General features: G+C 35.7%; 1 protein-coding gene across 5 annotated transcripts in view; it reads left to right on the top strand.

The window, feature by feature from the left end:
- LOC110100823 (protein MATERNALLY EXPRESSED GENE 5) overlaps window positions 1–17,034 on the top strand; it is a 34,002-nt gene extending 16,968 nt beyond the window's left edge. For 2 of the 5 annotated variants that reach the window (XM_020828504.2, XM_020828503.2), the window contains 5 exons: window positions 2,386–2,507; window positions 2,589–2,805; window positions 2,916–2,977; window positions 3,056–3,137; window positions 16,414–17,034. In XM_020828504.2, the coding sequence (XP_020684163.1) occupies window positions 2,386–2,507; window positions 2,589–2,805; window positions 2,916–2,977; window positions 3,056–3,137; window positions 16,414–16,517 (587 nt within the window). In that variant the 3' untranslated portion in view covers window positions 16,518–17,034. Of the gene's footprint in view, window positions 1–2,385; window positions 2,508–2,588; window positions 2,806–2,915; window positions 2,978–3,055; window positions 3,138–16,335 lie in introns of all 5 variants that reach the window. The other 3 variants (XM_028699022.1, XM_020828505.2, XM_020828506.2) reach the window with 3 other exon arrangements.
- The last annotated feature ends 5,271 nt before the right edge of the window (window positions 17,035–22,305 follow it).

Genomic DNA, 22,305 nt, shown 5'->3' on the forward strand with positions numbered 1-22,305 from the left:
GATCTTAAGTATTCCTATCAAGAGAGACGAAATCAGCGGATGAACTCACAAAATCTGATGGGAAATCACACCAAAAACAGTAATTTTATAGAAGAAATCATGGAACAAAGAGCAACAAGATATAATTGATCCTCGATTTGACATGAGGATCGTTCTCTCCCAATCCTTAGCCCAAACTTAAGGCCCAAGACACCAAGAAGAAAACCTCCACAAGAACAAAATAATCAAAACATAACCCTAACTCTAATTTTCATCATACTTAAGGCATGTCATGGTTTAAAATTGCGCAATATGAGGCTCGCCTTTGCGCAATTCCAGTAAAAAACGCCTCGATGTTTACGCCTCGAGTTTTTTTTATGAGGCTTGCGCCTCAACTTGGTTAAGGCCCGCATTGAGGCCCGCCTCGCCTCACTGTCATGAGGCTTACACCTCACGTTATATATATTAAAACTTACATAAATCTTGAAGTAAATGTCCGACATTGGACTCTATAGGAGAGGAGGAAGGGGAGAGAGTAGTTCACCATAATAATGATTCAATTGAAGAACCCTTAGTGATGACAGTGCTGATGACTTATGAGTTCTTATGTGATATGTCATTGCTATTTATTTTTGGAAATTGGAATTATGTGTTAATGAAAAGAATAGTGCGATTTCAGAAAGATAGAATTTTGACTTGAGCTATATTTCATGTTGTCTTATTATTGAGATATTTTGATTTCACTTCATATCTTATGCTTTTTTCATTAGTATATAAAAAATTTATCATTTTATATTTATGCAATCTTTTGATTTTGAGGCTTACGCCTCAAAACGTCTTGAGGCTTACGCCTCAAAACGTCTTGAGGCTTACGCCTCAAAACGTCTTGAGGCTTACGCCTCAAAACGTCTTGAGGCTTACGCCTCGCCTCACGAATGAAAAACGCCTCAATACCTGAATACGCAATTTTAAACATTGAGGCATGCAATTAAATAATAGAGCCAAAAGATCAAAAAGCCCATGCCGCCCCTTCCTTTGTCTCCAAATATGAATTTGAATATCAAATGGACCTCACCCTTCTCTCTCTCCTTTGCCGCCGCCCCCTTCTTGCTGTAAGCCCAAATCGGCCCCATAGAAGGGGCCTATAGGACCGATCCACTAAGGACCGGTCTAACATTTGGTCACATAAAACAACCGCCTTCCGATGACCCGGTGAGGAAAGTAAATGTTTTAGATTTGGCTTATGTCAAAAAAGATAGGGGGCAACCTAAAAAAAAAATTGTTAGAAAATAATAGAATTGACTTTTCTTCATTAGATTTAAATGAGAATTTTATTTGATGTTCCCTAAACCTTTTAAGACCTAGAAATACAAGATTTTGATTGCCATCTCTCCCACCGCCCCTATTCTTCTTTTCTCTTCATGGATGGTGTTAGCTATGGAGGCTTGCATCTGTAGTCGTGTGTAGTGTTCTAATAATGATGAGTTATCTTGGACATGATGTGCTTATGAACCTAGTGCTACTCACTCTCATAAGTCTATTTCTAGCTGTATTGTATACCCATTTGTTTTTACCGCTAGAAAGATTTATCACCTTAATCTGCTACCATACAAATGTGGAGTGATTTGCATGCGACTGATATTTACTATGTACAGCAATTGATATCTACTATGTCAAGCTATCCTCGCCTTATTCAGCTCTTATTGCTTTGATCCACAGTCTGCATATGATTTTATGTAAATAGGCTAAGTGTGCAGGTGGAATTGTAGAGGGATGTGCTAAATATTCAATTTCTTTTATTAATTGTTTTTTGGAATGATTGGTTACAATGGTACAAACCTATCCGAAGATTTCTTTTCGATCTGAAGGAAATTTGTGCCCATGAAAGCAAGTTCTTTGACTAGTACGCAGCACAACTTTCTTCAAATATTTGATTAATATTTATGAAATAGTGACACTGACAGCTTTTTTATTTTGTTTTAAGATTCCTTAAAGTAAACCCTGAAATATGTTTACAGCAGTCAAGAAACGTTCTTATTTATGCAGAAAGCCTTCTCAATGTTAATCGTAGGTCTGTAACTTTAAATTCTTCCCATATATCTTTGATTTTTAGTAAATCATTTGATTACATGTGTTATGTTTATAATTCTAATTTAGTGTATAAATTTTGTTTTTATCAAAATTCCTTCAACATTTCGTGTTATTCTTTGTTTTTGAAAATGTACAAAACAGGAGGCAAAAAGGATACTTTTGTTATAGTTTTTATGACCTGTTTAATTATCAATAAAACTTCAACTTGCTTTGTAAATGTTGGAATTTTGTGTCCATCTCTTTGTTTGATGTTTCTTACGTTTGCTTTTTTGCAAAAATGTAGACTTACCCATGTATTAAACCTATTTTTTGAAGATATGCCGGGTGCTCCAGAGATGCTTGGTTACCATCCTCGGAATGAAGATAGGACAGCTCTTGGTATCATTAGGGATGCAGGGCCCATAAATTCATCTTATGATCCCTATTTACGGAATGGGGTATTCTCATTGTTTGTCCTGTACTCGGTTGAAATTTTCTTTATAACCTAGAACCTACTGAGATCATTTTGACTCTTTCAGTTGTCTTCTTATGTTGCTGCTGATGCTGGAAGGTCCATTGGTGGAGGAGTAAGTGGCCGTCCAGTTGATGATCCACGTGTGCCAGGTCATGCAGGGATGGATAGCCGGGTAATTGGATACAGTAGTGGGAGGATAGAAGCACCTCTTCCTCCAGAAGCATCAAACACTTTGTTTGTGGAAGGTCTCCCCGCTGACTGTACACGCAGAGAAGTGTCTCGTATCCTTGAATCTTTCTATCACATCATTTGATTATTTCCCATTACTTCATATGCTTGTTACTGTTCGTCATTTATCACTTTTGATGCAGTTCCTTTACTTTTTCCAAAGATATCTTTCGCCCTTTTGTAGGTTTCCAGGAGGTGAGACTTGTGACCAAGGATTCCAGACAAGTGAGTATACATTTTGCTTTGAACAAGTGTCCTATTTTCTGTTTTTTCCCCTTATTTATAAAACCACCTTTCCTTTAGCCTGGACGAGATGCATTTGTGCTGTGCTTCGTTGATTTTACTAGACCTAGCCAGGCTGCAGTAGCATTGGATGCTTTGCGAGGTAAAAATAATTTGCTATGAATTGTTATAATTGTTCTTAAAATTTTATTGTTTTTGCATTCATGATATGCTTCTCTTAATGCTTTTCCTCACTCATACTGACCGTGCAACCAGAAATATTATCATTCATGAAATTTTTTCCCTGACCAGTGCTCATAACTGTGGCAGCACGCTCTATTGTTTGGCATGATGTTATGCTTAATTTATAACCTGTTCAATTTCCTTAGTTTTTTTTCTCCATATATAGTGATACTTTCAATGCAGCTGGATGCTCTTGTTTATATGGTATTACTTATATGATATGTAAAGGCACATAAATGTGCATTTTCAGATGCTAGTTTTCCATTGTATATTCATTAACATAAAGAAATTTTCTATGTTCATCTTCTCTAGATTTAGTAGATTAAGAGATACTTGTGAAATTTTAGCATTATAATTGTTAGTCATGCTATATACTCTTGTTTTGGATTTGGTTGTGAATAAAAACACAAATAAATGCTGTAGTTTCTTATTTGTGTCAGTGATATGATCAACACTTCCCTTAATCACATTAGTTTGTTGCTAGTGCCTCTTATTATCCTCTGACTATCATCTAATTTTATGTTCCATTTCGAAGGATTCATGTAGCCGACCCCTCATAATGGGATGAAGGCTTGATGTTGTATTCCAACATCATTCTATGTGTCGTAAAGCTGTTGCCAAATTTGTCTTATGAGTTTTTGATGCAATCAAGGATTATTATCTTATATTTTGTATTTTACTTTCTTATATTTTGGATGCAATGTAATTTTGGACTATAAATATATATATATATATATATATATATATCAAAAAGTGGTTGTATTGATTGGCTTATATTGGCTAGTTCGGTGGCACATTTATGTGGGCTATTTGGTTGATTTGCTGCTGGATGGTGGTGATTTTTGGTGAAAACGAATCGAAACCTGAGAGTTTTCTTCCTAGCTTGAGATCTATCTTCTTCCTACAACTATTTCTTTTTCTCGGTCTTCTATCTATATCTGCTCTCTATAGTTTCCCTTCAACTTGTATCTTTCTTCTCCAAATATTGTGAGTGTAAGGTGTTTTTGTGTCCCGTTTGTTGATATTTGCCAGAGGAGCCCCGACTTGAGCTGGATCATTAAATCTGTAGCAAACCATTGGTTTGTTTTTTTTTTCTTTTGAGCGCCATTCTTTATTTTCGTGATTTGCATATGAGGTGACATTTCTAGGTTATTTTGAGGGTAGTTATTTTTAAGTTTTAGTTTGTTTCTCTACAAAATTTTTTTAATCATTTTCCTATATACACGGTTTTAAAAATCGGACCGGACTAGCCGGTTCAACTGTGAACCGGCCAGTTGTCTGATCTAGTCCAGTTCAAAAAACCGGCTTCGCAGAGAATTGCCCTAAATCGGACTGAACCGGCGGTTCAACCGGTGAACCAGCGAACCGGTCCAGTTCGAAAGAATCGGCCGGTTTTAAATTTTTTTTTATGTTAAATAAAATATAAAAAATATATTTTAATTTATTACATTTTTTAAAAATAAAATTTTTATTAATTAATGAGATTTTTAATGCTATAATATATGAATGCCATCTCATGAAATAAGTTTTGTTAGAAAAAAAGGAACTATATAAAGAGCTAAAAGCCAACTATCTCATACTCCTTCATGATGTGTGTGGGCTCCGAAAATTCGGCCCCGGCCTCCCCGCCGCGCTGATTGATTATTTGCTTTTGCTTGAGCGAGGGAGTTTTAACGAACTAAGTTCCGGGGTAAATTTTGGAAGGCAGATGGGTTTTTAGATAAGACACTACCCAGAGATTTCGCCCTCATTTTGAGAGGACTTTATGATCTGAGTTCTGGTTTCCTATAAGCGCAAGCCCCTATAGTTAATTACCCTCCCGATCACGAGAGAGAACTTTCGATTAAGGCTAGGCGTCAATCAGATACGTATAGAATACGTGTTATCTGGCATATAGTAGCAGCATGGATATGAAATTTGAGAACTGGATTTGGATTTGTGAATTTGGGAAGTTTGTATATTTGGAAAGATTAATATTTAAAATATAAATTTCACCATCTTTCACTTAAAGTGGATGGTGTGGGAATGGATGATGGGCCCGATTAAGATTCCATGGTTCCGTCGTCCCGGGCCATCGTGGTCCCTGTTCTACTTAGTCAGATGAGGTAGTCGACTCAACCTGACAGAAGGATCCTTGTCGGCAGCCATGGGTTGCTTCGTCCAAGGGGACCTTGTAGACCTGGATTGGATATTTGCCTAAGGGGACAATTTGAATCCACCTTAGCTTGCAGAGAGCTTTGTGCCCTATCAATCATATCCTATTGATTCATATATCAAGAATTTGATGCCAATAAGGAACGTATTGGCTTTGGCCATAACCAATATTTCGTGGTGCCATTTGGCGGCAAAATCACTCGGTTCAGAGGGCCTCGGGTCATAACCGTTTATCCTGCGGTGCCATTTAGCGGCAAAATCGCCGATTAGAGGATACGTACCACGTCCTTACTAGTAGGAGATTGGTTTGGGAATGAATCATAGTGATATTTTCGACTAGGCATTTGGCTCTTTGTGAGCTAAAGTAGTTTTTAATTTATCCATCCCGACAAACTATTGCGGAGTGCGGATGGATTTTACTTTAAGCATTGATGGATTTATTTCAATTTAAATATCTTGGAAATTTTGGGATTTTCTGGAGTTTAGAATTTGCGTGAACTTTTGGGAAGCATTTGAAAATGCCTGAAATTAACCCCTCCGGTTAAGATCAACATTCAACACGGTCATCATCGGGTTGTTTGGGGTCATTTTTCTTTGGTTGATTGAACCCTGTCAACTCGACCAAACTATTGTTCGAGGATCGGGTTTCTCGTAAGCTTTATGCATTTGTTTATGAATTTTCTTTGTTGAAAGCCTTGAAGGCCGAATATGAATGTATAAAATAAATATTCCAGTCAACTTCATGACTGCATATTTATCCGAGAGTTCGAACCCTGTCTACTCCTATTTATCTGCTTAGGAGGATCGGGTTTCATAAGCTTCATGCATTTGTTTAGTGAATTCTTTTGATTGTAGGCTTTGAACGCCTAATATGAATGTATTGAAACAAATACACTGGTCGCCATAACCGTGTATTCGTTTAAAGGTTCAAACCCTGTTGACTTCTATTGATCCGTATAGAAGGATTATGTTCGAGCTAGAATTCACTTATCGACCCGCGCAGCATCCCTAGGCGTCACGTGTGTACCAATAACACGCTCGCCGGGGCCCATGCGTGTGATTTTTATATTTATTTAGACGTACCCCATTGTGTACCTGTGTATACAAACTATGGTGCAGGTGCAGGGGTACTTTGAAATATTTGTAGTTGTGTAGATAACTATCGTTTGGATGCAAACAACTTTTCATTTGAGAGCTTATACACGCCTTATGTTCGCTAATACGAGTGTTATTGATCCGGTGGCATGGTTATCCTCATCTTAACATTGACTCCCCTTTCTCAATCATTGGGGAGGGTATTTTCTGGATTTTGGGGTCAATGACCGCTGATCTGGAAAGAACTCCTTTTAGGATCTTTGGTGTAGAGGACTTGTTATTTCCGGTGTTTGTAGACATCAGAACTGTTTTCTTCCTAAGGATGGGACCAGGAAGAAACTTTGGAACACCAGGAATTTTTGTTCTAATTTGTTCAAACATCTTCTCTCTTCTGCCAGGGGGTGTTCTTTTTCGTACATCGGGTTGTCTTTGTACCTGGTATACTGACAGCACTTTGATCACCACTGTCGTAGGTGATGCTTGTACTTGTGCCCATAGTGGTTCGTTGTACCTACGACATATCCACTGTTGTTATCCACAAGTGTTCATTTGCAAGGCATCATTGTATCCACTACGACCTCCTGAAGGTATTTGTAGAAGACCCATTAACATCAGTACCATATCCACCTTTCACCAATCTCAGGCGGTTTTGCTAATTGTACTTGTTTACAGGGGACGGTCCTTCGTACATCGGGTTATTCTTGTATCCGACGTGCTTGTAGATCTTAATCACCGTTATCGTAGGTGATATCCGTACTTGTGTCCACAGTGGTTCATTGTACTTACAATACACTCTGTTGTTATCCACAAGCAGGTTGTATTTATTTACAAGGACCCGTTGCATCCGTTATGACTTCTTAGAAGTATTCGTAGGAGAGTCATTGCTCTTGCATCTCACCCACCTTTCACCAATCTCAGGTGGGTTGTTGATTGTTCTTGTTTGTAGAGGACAGGTCTTTGATTGCTGGTCTTCAGTATTGCCATCTCAATCAACAGGCATTTATAGGGATTGTCGTAGGAGTTCACTGCATTCTTCTTTCGTGAGCATTAGGAAATCATTTCCCACTTGCAACTTGTTGTTAGCTTGGACGACTGTGCACTTAGACTTTGATTGGTTCGTTCATCCAAAGTCCCAGTCTTATGTATTCAATCGGATCAGAATTCAAAGTTCCACTCATGCTTGAGTCTGCCCTGTTGTCCTTGAAAGTTCAGGCTCCTTATTGTTCATGTCAAACTTGGATTTAGCTTGAGTTTAGAGTATAAGTTCAAGTGATCTTGTTTAATTCATGTCTTCAAATTGAGTTCAAGTCTGAGTTCACTCGAGTTTGAGTTCTATGTTCGGGTCCCCTGATGTTGCACAGTTGGAGTTCCAAGAACAAGTTCAAGTGCTTGTTCAAAGTCTTCTGGAATCTTTGCAAGTGCAATCTTGTATTCAAATGATTTGAATTTAATTCCAATCTGATTTTATTTCATTTGATTTTGACCTTTAAAAATCATTTAGAATTTTGTTCAGATTTAGGTCCACAAGTCCTCTGTTCTTCGTACAAGTCCTCTGCTCATTTAGTTCAATTTCTGTGTATTTTTTGTTTGTGTACAGGTCTTCTATATTATTGCCCAAGAAGGTCTTCAAATTGTTCAAATATTTGTACATTTCAGTGAAAATTTCGGCGGCACCCCGGCATATCCCCCATTTGGGGGAAAATAGGGGAGCTGGGCCTTTTCACCACGCTACTCGAGCGTGTATGATAGGTGTCCTTAGACACCGCGAACGTACAAATTTCATCCCACCACGCTACAAGAGCGTGTATAGGGCTTACCCACATCGCCGTATGCTTCGCACCGGGCTCCCTCCTACCGTGCTACAAGAGCGCGTATAGGTGGTTCTCCGGTCCACTGCAAACGTCGAGAATAGGATTTGGAACATTATACATTTGCGTAGCAGTCGTTGGCGCCGATGTCGAGGTCGAGGACTGTCCCCACCACGCTACAAGAGCGTGTATAGGGCTTACCCGCCTCGTCGTACTTGTTGCACTGGATTTCCCTTCACCGTGCTACAAGAGCGCGTATGAGAGGTCCACCAGTGCATCAAGCACGTCGAGGGCGGGATTTAAGTTAGAAATTTATACTTTGAAGACCGGCGGAGGTGGCTCGTGGATCTAGGCAAAGAGAGAGCAAGCATTTTTCTCTTTTTCCTCTTTTCTTTTTTTTGAATTAATTATAATTAATATTAATTAATTATAATTAATTAAACATTATTTTTAATTAATTAATATGATTAATTAAAGTTTATTAAAATTAATTAAAATCATTAATTATAATTAATCTATAATTAATTATAATTAATTGATATTAATTAACTTTTAATAAATTATAATTAAGTAGAATTAATTAATGATAATTAATTTTGTAGATTATAATTAATTAAAATTAGTTTTAATTAAAATTAATTATAATAATTTAATTAAAACTAAATATAATTAATTATAATAATTTTAATTAATTAAAAATAATAACTGTAATTAATTAAAACTAATTAAAATAATTACAATTAAAAAAAAATTAAAATCCTTTGGTGCGGCGGATTCACGGGATTTGGCCGGACAAGCTCACGAAAGGTAGCAAGTTACCTTCACGCTGGCAAGCTCCCATTGTTGCTCCGCTCAAAATGTCGCAACTTCGATCCAATAGAAAGGAACGTCGTGGGAGGAGCGACGTTGCGCGGCCACGAAGGAGGCATGAAAGGGAGAAAGTTTCCTTCACTGCGGGCGACTCCCGTTGTTGGCTCTGATCAAAATGCCGCAACTTCCGATCCGTTCAGGGAGGGAAGTCGTCGAAGGGAGCGAAGTCGACTAGCCACGAACGTGCCGGCGAAAACACGCGAAAAGGAAGAAGTTACCCTCACAGCTTGCGGCTCCCATTCCTTCTTCCGATCAAAATGTCGAACCTCCGATCTGACTAGATGGAAAGTCGTCGAAGAACGAAGCCGAACAGCACTAAAGAGCAGAAGAAACGCGTGAGAGGTAGAGAGATCGAGAGAGAGAGAGTTGGGATTGAGAAGAGAGAGCCGATGAGAGGGAGCCGACCTGAATGCTTTGCCTCCCCCTCCTTTTAATGACGCCAAGTCGTGTGAAGACGTGCGACGTTCGATCGTGCTCGGGATGGCGACGACAGGTACGAAGGATTTTGCTATCTTTTTTTTTTTTTCGGTAGAGCTGGTCAACATGATCTTCCTGTTGTCAATGCTTGAATTTGAAAGGTTTTTTAGACCAAGCTTTAACACCAATAGTTAAAAAAAGTAATAAAACTATGATTAAAAATAAAATGAAGCCAAAGTAATAGACACGCTAGGGATTTCAAATATAATACACACAAATTTACATAGTTTGGTGAGATCTACCTTCATCCACTACCACAAAAAGATCAAATATTCCACTAAACTTAAAAAAAAAATAAAAATCAACAATTTATCTCTATTTAAAGTTGAAGATAATAATAGAGATACCACTTTAACTATATTAATGATTGAGAGAGAATACATTTGCTTGCTATGTTGGTAAGGGCTTGATGTGGAGAAGAAGACATTGATGTTATTATTCTACCTATAATTATAATTAAATGTAAAAATTAATTATAATTAAATTATTATATATTCATAAATATAATAATTAAATTATATGTTTTATAAATTATAATTATATTATAATATATTCATCATTTCAATTTAATTTAATTATATTGAGAGATAATCTATTAAAATTATATAGTTTAAATTCTTAGAATTATATTGTTTGAGGTTAGATTCTCGTAATTTTCTATTAGTGTTATAAATTTTTAATAATATTACTATTTATTACATCATCCGGTTCGACCTCGGTTTGACCGGTCGAACCTTGAACCTCTTCTTCTTTCGGTTCGTTGTCCGGTTCGGTTTTCACAGCCTTGCTTATATATGTATATTACTTATATATGTTTACTATTAAGTTTCATTCTTTTGGTGTTGGTTTATGTTTATTGAAAGGAAATATCTTGTTGCATTCCTAATGTTCTCTTACTTGGTTATAGAACTTAAGTTTCATCAATTTTGTATCAATGACTAGATTGTCGTGTGAGTCTTTCTTTCTTTTTTAAAAAAGGAAAAAAAAAAAGAATAATCAAAATAATCAATGAGTGGATTAACAATGAATGATTATGCAACAAATGACTAACCTACAATAACAAATGAAAATAATGGCTAATGCTCTGGCTACCCTAAATCTAAACAACTCTCATGCTCAAAACAATGAAAGTGAAGATAAAGCACCATGAATCCAAAATAAAAAAAATAGGCGATGAGATCATGGGATTAAAATTGATGTTTGTGAATTTGAAGACAAACTATAACCTGAACAATTCCTTGAATGGAGATGGATGAATATTTTTAATGGAAAGAAATTCCAATAAGGAAAAAAGTTAGGTTTGCTAGCTTAAAGCTGATAGGTCCTGCATTAACCTGGTGGAAAAATCTTTAAAATAACAGAATAAGGAAAGGGAAAGGGAAAATTCAAACATGGGAAAGAATGAAAGAAAAACTGTTAGGAAAATTATTGCCTTCTGATCATTACCGAACTCTATTCCAAGAATACAATAACATTCGCCAAGGAAATCAATCCATAGATGAATGCATTGAAGATTTCTAAAAACTATAATCCAGAAATGATTGAAATGAAACTGAAGAGTGGACTATAACACAATACATCAATGGATTAATGTGGTCAATCCAAGATCAATTAAATCTTCATCATGTTATTAAATTCTAGAAGGCCTATCGTATGGCTTTGAAAATTTAAAAACAACAATCAAAGAAACAACAATAAAAAATTTGATTCAACCAAACTTAGGCAATCTGTTAGAAGTAAAGTTCAAAATTTACAAACAATCGTTGGTTCAACTTCTTCAAATTCAAATCTATGAACAAAGCCTAATGAAACTCAAGTAAATGAAAAAGGAAAAGGGGTGATATGAGCAAAACCAATTGGACCATATTATAAATGTGGCTTGTATGGTCATCTTTCAGTAGCATGTAGAAAAATAACCCATCTAAAACCAACTACATTGAACAAGAGGAAAACCATGAAAATTCAAAGGAAGATGAATTTGAAGAAGAAAACGAGAAAGAGATAAAATCAAGTGATGTTGAACTTGACCAAGGAGATTATTATTTAGTTATCTGTAGGGTCTTGACCACCAAATCAGATGTTGGAGATAAATGGCTTAGAAGAAATGTTTTTCAATTGTAGAAGGAAAATTATGTACCCTCATGATTGATAATGGTTGCTCTGAAAATTTTGTATTGCAATGCATGGTGGATAAACTAAAATTAAAACCAAAACCTCTTGCCAAACCTTACAAAATATCATGGTTTAAGGAAGGAGGAGAGGTACCAATTAATCAGCAATGCCTTGTCAACCTTTCAATTGGGAAATTTTACAATGACCAAGTGTTATGTGACATCATGACATTCGAAGTATGTCATATTCTACTAGGTTAGCCTTGACAATATGACCATAAGATCATTCACAATGGAGAGAAAAACACTTATACCATGGCTCAAGACAACTAGGAGTCACCCTATATCCTCAAAGTGATTTATCTTCTGGAAGGAAAAGAGATTGAAGTAAACAAAAAAATTCCTGAAGAAATTCAACTTCTTATCAACGAATATGAAGATATAACTCCTGAAGAACTACTTGATTCCTTGCCTCCACTAAAAGTTATTCAACATCATATTGAGCTTGTACACGGAGCAAATTTACCCCACCCGCCTCACTATCGTATGAGTCTTACTGAACATAAAGAACTCCGCAAGCAAGTAACTAAACTCATAACTAAAAGATTAATCAGAGAAAGCATGAGTCCATGTGCTGTCCCAACACTGCTTACCCCTAAAAAAGATGGAACTTGAAAAATGTGTGTTGACAGTCGGGCTATAAAGAATATAACCATCAAGTATAGGTTTTCAATCCCAAAACTTGACGATATGCTAGATATGCTTAGTGGTGCCCAAATTTTCTCGAAGATTGACTTGAGAAGTCGATTTGACCAAATCGGAATACGACCCGGTGATGAGTAAAAAGCAGCTTTTAAAACTAAGGAAGAACTTTACAAATGGCTAGTCATGCCCTTTGGACTATCAAATGCTTCTAGCACATTTATGCGAAACATGAATCATGTCCTACGTCTCTTTATTGGAAATTTTGTTTTGTTTACTTTGATTATATCCTGATTTATAACACTTGTCCCAATGATCATCTTGAACATGTGAAACAAGGCGTTCAAACATTAAGAGAACAAAGCTTATACATCAACTTAAAAAAGTACACTTTCATGACTCATAGCTTGACTTTTCTTTGATATAGTCTCTGATCATGGTATTAAAGTGGATTCCATTAAAATTGAAGCAATTCAAAGCTAGCTGACTCCAAAAACTATTAGTGAACTTAGAAGATTTCATGAAATAGTCTCTTTTACCAATGATTCAAGAAAAAATTTAGTAATTTGATTTCACCCATCACTGATCGTCTTAAAAAGGGAACTTTCAGGTGGGCCCCTTTAGTTGAAGAAGTTTTTTATCTGATTAAAACAAAAATGAGCCAAGCACCTATTCGTAGGTTACTTAATTTTGACAAGATGTTTGAAGTAGGCTGTGATGCATCCCATATAACGATAGGAGCTGTCCTTATTCGAAAGGGTCGACTTGTTGCTTTCTTTAACGAAAAACTCAATGATACCCGATCTCGATATTCAACTTACGATGTTGAGTTCTATGCGATTGTCGAGGCCCTAAAATTTAGGAGACTATCTTTTTCAAAGAGAATTTATGCTAAATTCTGTTCATGAAGCACTACGATACTTAGGATCTCAAAAAAATTTGAATTAAAGACATGCTAAGTGGACATCTTTCTTACAAGAATATACATTTCATTTTAAACACAAAGCTGAAATTTTGAATAAAGTTGCTGATGCCTTAAGCAGATGAAGCCATTTATTGGTAACTATCCACCCAACTGTGATTTTCCTTGATTTTTTTAAAGATAGCTATGCCACTAACCCATACTTTAAAACTATTTGAGAATCATGTTGTACTTCTGGAATTGACCCTTTTGCTCAATTTATCATCCAACAATGATTTCTATTTAAGGGAACTAGACTTTGTATCACCCAAAGCTCTTTACGTGAAAAATTCATCCAAGAACTTCATGGTGGAGGTTTGGGAGGATATTTTAATCAAGGAAAGACTACAAAGTTAGTTGAAGAACGATATTATTTGCCACACACGTGAAAACATATAATGAAGTTTTTAAAACAATGTAAAACCTGTCAATCATTCAAAAGAACTACTCAAAACACTGGTCTATACACTCCACTTCCAGTTTCAAATAAATATTGGGAATATATCTCCATGAACTTCATTTTGGGATTAGCTTTAACAACCAAAAGTTTGATTGTGTTTGTTGTTGTTGACCGATTTAGCAAAATGACACATTTCATGCCATGTAAGAAAACCTCTGATGCATCTCTTGTCGTTGATTTATTTTTTAAAAAAAATTATAAGATTGCATGACATATATAGAACTTTTTACCCTTGATAGGGATATTAGGTTCTTTAGTCATTTTTGGATAACACTTTAGTCAAAATTAGGGACTACTCTCTAATTCAGCAATGCATATCATCCTCAAACGGATGGACAAACTGAAGCAGTAAACTAAAGTTTAGGAAATTTGCTTAGGTGTCCATATGGTGAAAGACTTTCTCAATGGGATTTGATTTTACCCGAAGCCGAATTTGCTTATAACAATTCCCTTAACCTATTCCCCACATCTTTAGACCAAACATCGGAGAGTATGTTTGAAATTATTTATGACTAACCTATTCCCCACATCTTAGACTAAACTTCAATATTCATGCTTAGTAGAATCAGTGTTGAAGCTATAGAAATTGTTAATTATGTTCAATCGGTCCAACATCAGGTCCTAGAGAAATTATGGCAATTGCTAAATACAAAACAGTTGCTGACAAACATCGGATAGTATGTTATTTTTATGGGGGAGATTTAGTTATGACTTACTTTCAACAACAACGCTTTCGCATTAGTACATTTGGCAAACTAAGTCGAAAGAAACTTGGTCCTTTCCGGATACTACGAAGATTGGGAATAAATGCTTACCTGCTGGATCTTCCACCTTTTTGTTGGAACTTCCACTGTTTAATCTTGCTTATCTTACTATATATGAAGGAAAATCAACTTATTCAGTAGACGTAGAAACTATGCCCTTTACTATTCCAGTTCATACCAAAGATGATCGCATTAATGATGTTTTGGACATCCGAACTGCCCAGACAAAGCGTGGAGTGTATAGACGGTTTCTGGTTAAATAGATTGGACATCCCTTGACTATAACTGCTCTTGGATTGAAGCAAAGGAATTATAGATTCGTCGTCCTGATATCTATCAGCATGTTATTGAGGTATTCTCATCAGGAGATGAGATTCTTCCACTTGGGGAGAATTGATGCAATCAAGGATTATCATTTTATATTTTGTATTTTATTTTCTTATGTTTTAGATGCTATATAGTTTTGGACTATGTTTTTTTATGTGTCTTATGATGAAAATCAACCCATGATCATGCTTGGGTTTGATGTTTTTAGATAATTTCTCTCAATTGGCTTTCCACTTATGTTGAATTTATTTCCTTGCTCCTTGGTGGGGGTATTTAATCTTTGGGATGTTTTTTTCTTGTTGGGCTTGGCCATCTCTTCCCATGTTTGTCAGCTGTTGGTTTTCCAAGCTGATTTCAGATTTACCTGATGTTGGTTGCCCATGCTGAATTCAAATTCCCATGTTGGTTGGTTGTTGGTTTTCCAAGTAGGCTTTGGTTTCCCTGCTGCTGGCCGTTCATTTTCCTCCATGCTGATTCCTAGAATAGTGTTTTATGGTCTCAAAAAGTGGTTGTATTGATTGGTTTCTATTGGCTAGTTGGGTGGCACATTTATGTGAGCTATTAAGACCTCCTATAAAATATGGCTGATTTACTGCTGGATGGTGGTGGTTGTTGTTGAAAAGGAATCTAAATCTGAGGTTTTTCTTCTTAGCTTGAAAACTATCTTCTTCCTACACCTATTTCTTCTTCTCGGTCTTCTATCTATTTCTTTTCTCGACAGTTTTCCTTCCACTGTATCTTTATTCTCCAAATATTGTGAGTGTAAGGTATTGTTGTGCCCTGTTTGTTGGTATTTGCTAGAGGAGCCCCAACTTGAACTGATCATAATTTCCGTGGCATATCACTAGTTTGATTTTTTCTTTTGAGCACCGTTTTCTATTTTCGTGATTTACATGTAAGGTGACCTTTATAGGTTGTTCTGAGAGTGGTTAATTTTAAGTTTTAGTTTGTTTCTTTATAAAATTTTCTAATCATTTATTTATATATGTTTATTGTTAAGTTTCATTATGTTGGTGTTGGTTTATGTTTATTGAAAGGAAGTATCTTATTGCCTTCCTAATGTTCTCCTTCTTGACCATAGAACTTATGTTTCATCAGTTTGGTACATAAAGTGTTTTCGTGTGCAGTTTTTTTTGGGACTATGCAGACAAGTTCATAAATGGATCTTGTATGTTAGCTTTCCTTGATTACCCGTGGCAGGGATGCCATTGGGGCTTTTTTCCTTGCGTATTGTTGTTGAACGGTCTCACTATCTGATATTAAAAAAAAAAAAGAAGGCATTTCCCGGGTTTTTGTGGGTATTTACTAAGATCTTATTGTAAATTATCTTCATGGCGTTCAATTTGAGTGCAAATTTTTGATGTTGTATTGTGACATGTCAAAATGCAGAATGATTTGCTATATGGATCCTCTTATGTCCATAGAAAGCATGCACGGTCGAAGATAGTCACAATTTAGCTTTTGCAGGTTATTGTTTTGATGAGCATGATCGAGAGTCAGCCCGTTTGAGGCTGCAGTTCGCTCGCTTTCCTGGTCCACGTTCTTCTGCTGGGCCTCGTAGTAGGCGTTAATTTTCTTGATGAACAGAAGTGGTACTTGGCGTTATTTGCTGATGAAACATTTACTCCTTAATGGTATTTAGCCGTTGCGTGTATTTGATTATTCCCCGTCATTCTCTGGTTGGCTCGTTTTGTATGGATGATTCAAATGAGAGATGTGGCTAGTAAGCTACCTTTGACGACTATCAATTTTCATGGTTTTTGATCCGATTTCTATTAGTGCTACTATGACCTGCGTTCAAACTTCTCAAGTTAGTGCTTAAGTTAATCCTTCTGTAGGATTTTGATTATGTTCTATGTATCTTTAAGATGCCAGGCTACTTTATTTATGTAACGACTATAAAATCTCGTTGGAGACTTGATTTGGTAATTGCAGGGAAATTCAGTTGGTTTATTTTCCAAAAAGCGTTGCTTTTGTGGAGATTGTTGAACCTTCACTTTTGGTGTTTTATGCCAAAGTTGCAACTCAATCGTGTGGTACAAAATATGTATAGAACATATGGATAGTTTCCGATTCTTTGCATTGACATATCGGTGGTGCTCTATATTTGAATTTTGTTGTTTCTTCATGGAAACTGTTAGTAATATTGCTCTATGTATGTTAGTCTTAGGGTAATAATGATTTACGATTTTACCATATTTTAGTTCTACGATATTATATCGAGTCAGGAATTGTGTTAGAGACATGGATAGACTTGAACGGCACCAATTCAGGGCAAATTATTAGGTCCGGTCATCTGACAGAGAGAGACATCCGGATTTCTCTCTGTCTACAGTAAAAGTGCAGTTGCTATAGTAATTGCGTTTTACTGTAAATAGAGAAAAATCTGGATGTATTTTTGAATTAGGTGACCGAACCTAATAATTTGCCCCAATTCAGGCATGACAATTTGTATTCTCGTTTATTTCATTTCTCAAAGAAATATGATGTACACTGCACCAATTGAATTTTAAATTTATTAATAAATATAATTGGAAGTTTTTTTAGCGACCCAAAACTTTTTCAAGGTGCACAACATTCATCTTTTTTGTAAGGAGACTCGCAATTTGTTTATTTTTCTTAAAGGGGAGAGCACAACTCTTCTTTTTAGAGAGAGAAGCTGGAATTTGTTGTACAGCAGATGCCCTTGTAAATGTACTTATCATTATTTGAATTATATTCTATGATCACACTAACAACACATAATAATCGTAATTGATAGTAAGGGCAAAGCAGCTAAGAAAGAAACGTTTTGAATATGGTCCACAACTTCACTCTTTTACTTCTGAATACTAAGCGATGGATTTCATATTTTAGATGTACTTTAGTACGATAGATGATATCCTTAACGGAAGGCTTCAACTGGTTTTAAGCATGATGACACTCTTAAGAACAAATGCGCACGAGCTCAACGATATAGGGTTTTTTATATTAGCTTTGATGCCAATGCCACTCTTTATTAAGGATAATAAGTTGATTGATTATGCTAACGATCAAGCTTCATTCAACCACTATAACATGACCGACAATATGACTTAGCCTTTTGGATTTTGATTGCATTGAGGACACAATTTACTTTCATAACCTGATTTGATAATAATAGTTGTAAGGTAGCCCTTGGCTACTTTGCATGTAAATTGGAAGTCTCAATCTTCCCATTAGTAGAGTGATTTTGGCCAATGTGCCTCTTACGCATTTTACACCTTGCTTAAGGGAATACTTTAAAACAAGCTAAGCTTAGGTTAACATATGGCACTCTACTTGAGGAAAGCAATGTGTATAATAAATTATTGACCAAGCTCATTACATCTTTAATAGCAAGGAATAGTAATAAAAAAACTCATTCATCTATATGTTCTAGGGTTTTTGCCTTTAGAAGTTTATTGATTTAGTACTCATAACATCATGGTTTATTTAGTTTGTGTAGATTATCTAATAAAAACCATTTTGATCATTTCAAGGCATTTGAAGACTTGTTGATATATTAGGTAAGTTTCATTTATTAATATTGTGGGCTCCAAAAATTCGCGCCTCGACCCCCCCTCTGCTTTCGGGGTAGTTTTAATGGATTAAGTTTCGAGATAAATTTTTAGATGACAGATTGTTTTTGAAGATAAGACGCTACATAGAGATTTCACCCTTATTTTACAAAGACTTTATGATATGAGTTCTGGTTTCCTATAAGCGTAAGCCCCCTATAGTTAATTATCACTCCCGATAATGAGAGAGAACATTCGATTAAGGTTAGTCGTCAAACAGATATGTAGGAATATGTGATATCTATCATATAGTAGCAACATGTGTTTAGGTGTTTGAAGATTTGATATTTAAAATTAGATATTTTTCACAATCTTGCACTTAAAGCATATGATATGGGAATGGTGATGAGCCCAATCACGATCCCATGGTTATGTTGTCCCAGGTCATCGTTGTCCCTGGGCTACTCAGTCAGAGGATGTAGTTGACACAACCTGACAAAATGATCCTTGTTGGTAGCCATGAGTCGCCTCATCCAAGGGTACCTTGTAGACCAGGGTGTCTATTTATCTAACGGGATTAATTTGAATCTACGTTAATTAACAGAGGGATTTGTGCCATATTATTTATATCATATTGATTCACATCTCAAGGATTTAGTGCTATTGGGGAGCTTACGGGCTTTGACTATGACCGTAATTTAGTGTTGTCATTTGGTGGTAAACTACCTGGTTTAGATGGCCTCGGTCATAACCATTTACCTGTTGTGCCTTTTGGAGACAAAACCATTCATTAGTGGACATGTTCCATGTCCTTGCTGGCAAGAGATTATTTGAGTATGAATCCTAGTAATATTCTCGATCAGACATTAGCTCTTTGTAAGTTAAAGTGATATTTAAATTTGTCCACGACAAATTATTGTGGAGGGTGGATGGGTATTTTCTTTGAGTGTTGATATTAAATTTCCATTTTAAATATTTTGGGTTTTGATAGCTTTTGATATTTGAATTTTTGTAGGCCTTTAAATGACATTTTGAATATTTAGAATAAACTCCTCTGATTGAGATCTGCGTTCAACACGTCCATCATCGGGGTATTTATGAAGAATTTTATTTTATTGATTGAACTTTGTCAATTCTGTCAACTTGCTAACAAAGGATCATATTTATTGTCTTTTGTATGCTCTTATTAGTGAATTTTTATTATTATAGACCTTGAAGGCCTAATATGAACTATAAATTAAATATTATGGTTCATACCACGATCGTATATTTGTTTGATGGTCCAAGACGTGTCAACTTCTATCTACTAGCATAGAAGGATTACACTCGAACTTAGATTTATTGTTTGACTCACACAACATCCCTAGACATCACGTGTGTGCTCATAACCATACTGGCTGGGGCTCATACATGTGTATGATTACATATGCATTTTTGTGTATTTGTGGTATACAAATATATAATGCGTGTGTGGGGATATTTTTTATAATTATATAACTGCTGACAGAGGATCAGGTTCTTTATTGGCTTTAGGTCTTTGTCAATGAAGTTTCTTGGTTACAGGCCTTTAAGGCCTAACATGAACGTATTGAAACAAATATCATAGTCGATGTAGTGACCGTAAATTTATTTGATGGTTTGAGTCGTGTTAACCTCTATCTGCTTGCATAGAAATATTGATTTCAAACTTAAATTCATTTATTGACCCATGCAGCATCCCTAGACATTACGTGCGTACCCATAACTTGCTTGTCGGGGCCTATATAAGTATTTGATTGCATATTCATTTCTGTGTTTGCGTGTATATATTGTAGTGCATGTATGTGGACATTTTAGAATGCTTAATGCTGATCAATTTTGTAGGAAACTATCATTTGGATGAGTGACACCCTATTTTGTTTTAGCATGTAGATGACTAGTACATTTGTCTGCCATTACGTGCTCCTTGACTATAAGTGTACTATAACATCCATTACAAATTTCTAATTAGCACTCATAGGATTATTATGCATATGGCGAATCCTCTATCATTGCTAGCAAGTGTTTGTATTGATCACATATTGCATTGTGTATGTTTACAAGGAGCTTAACTGTTTGTGAGGTTCAATGAGCTCGTTCATTTGTTGACACTGACGTCAAGATGTTGTTGCATTCATCTTAAATACGTTAATGGGTAACTGTCATACATGTAACATATTTGACATTATCATTCACAGACAATGTAGTGTATTCATTTGTTTCTTGTTGCTGATTGCAGGCTGGGTTACTTTCATTATCAATTTCTTTATATATACTAGTTGGAAAATTGCTACGTTCGCTAGCTTATATAATGATTTCTTGCATCTATAGGAGATTAGTATGTGTGCTTGCATATTGCTCAATGCCAATTATAGGGGTATCACTACACTCATTGTGCACCTTTCATACTATATTCATGAACACACAATTGTATTCATTTTCTCCTTATTAGATGTGCTCATCTATGAACTGACTATTAATGATCATATGGTTATTATAATATCCACTGCATTTTCCTTATAATTGTTACAAACCTCCCTTTTCGCTCGTAGGCTAGATGTTACATGCATTACAGGTATGCTATCCCTTCTTGTAAACAGATTGTTGTATACACAACAACTCTTTTATCATTGATTTCCTATGAACTGCACCTTATCTCGAGCAACTCATTACATCTGTTGCCTATCAACTTCCTTCACTTGCAGGGAGCTTTAAGTATTTGTAGATATTTGATTGGCATTAATTGTGAGGGCGTCTTTGAAATCATCGCATGTCTAATCTCTTTATATGTGGAGGACAAGTGTATTGGATTTAACATTGAGTGTTTTTTTTTTTTTTTTTTTTTTGAACAAAAGCCATGAAAAGGCATTTATTAACTAAAGAGGAAAAAATACAAATTCTATCCTAAGGAGGTATAAAAGCATCCTCCTTAAGTATATTAACAAAAACATCTAAGGAGTTAAAATCTTGCTCTTGCCTCCATAAAAAAGAGGATGAAAGAACAAGCTTAGCACAGAAATCAGCAGCCCTATTAAATCTTCTAGGCATATAGTTGAAAATTACATGATTAAAATCGTTAACAAATGAATGATCAAAATCCAATGAGTTGCACCTCCACTTGCCGAACTGAACGTTCTTTTGTAGCCACTCCATGTTTGATTTATTGTCCCCTTCAATGATGATGCCCATTGCACCTAAAATGTCCTCATTAAGCACCTTTAGTGGTTGATGGCAGAGATGTTGATGCATTCATTTGCATATTTTCTTTATGCACACTGAATGGTAGATTGTTATATTCACTTGCATGCCAAATCCCTCTGCTTGTAGAGGATAGATGTATTTGCTTGCATGATTAATGTGAGTGCTACGCATTAATTCTTATGATCTAAAGGCAGTTTTTAGTACGCCAAGGAGTTTGCATGCTTGCTTGCAATCAGATTACTCATTTCCCTCAACTTCATTACTTGTAAGTTGGTAATCACTAACCCTTCACTATCTTTGAAATAAGTTTTGTAATTTGCATAATGATTTTGTTCATTGCTACTTGTACTTCTATCAATCATGAAAATTTTTTATGCCCATTTTTAGTTTTATATCATTTTTTGTGGTGTATCACCACATTTTTCATTTTGATTTTTATTTGCAAGTGAGTTGTACTTGAAGTTCTTCATCCTTTGCATGTTCTCGATTGATCATTTGAATGATCATTATAAGTTCAATTAGTGTTCGTATTTCTTTGATATGATTGTGCATCTTCCAAATTAATGTCCAATTCCCTGTTGTGCAAATTCAGTTCAAGTTCTTGTCATTTGATTCAAATAAA

The sequence above is a fragment of the Dendrobium catenatum genome, unplaced genomic scaffold (assembly GCF_001605985.2).
Source record: "Dendrobium catenatum unplaced genomic scaffold, ASM160598v2 fragScaff_scaffold_1203, whole genome shotgun sequence".
NCBI classification, from domain to species: domain Eukaryota; kingdom Viridiplantae; phylum Streptophyta; class Magnoliopsida; order Asparagales; family Orchidaceae; genus Dendrobium; species Dendrobium catenatum.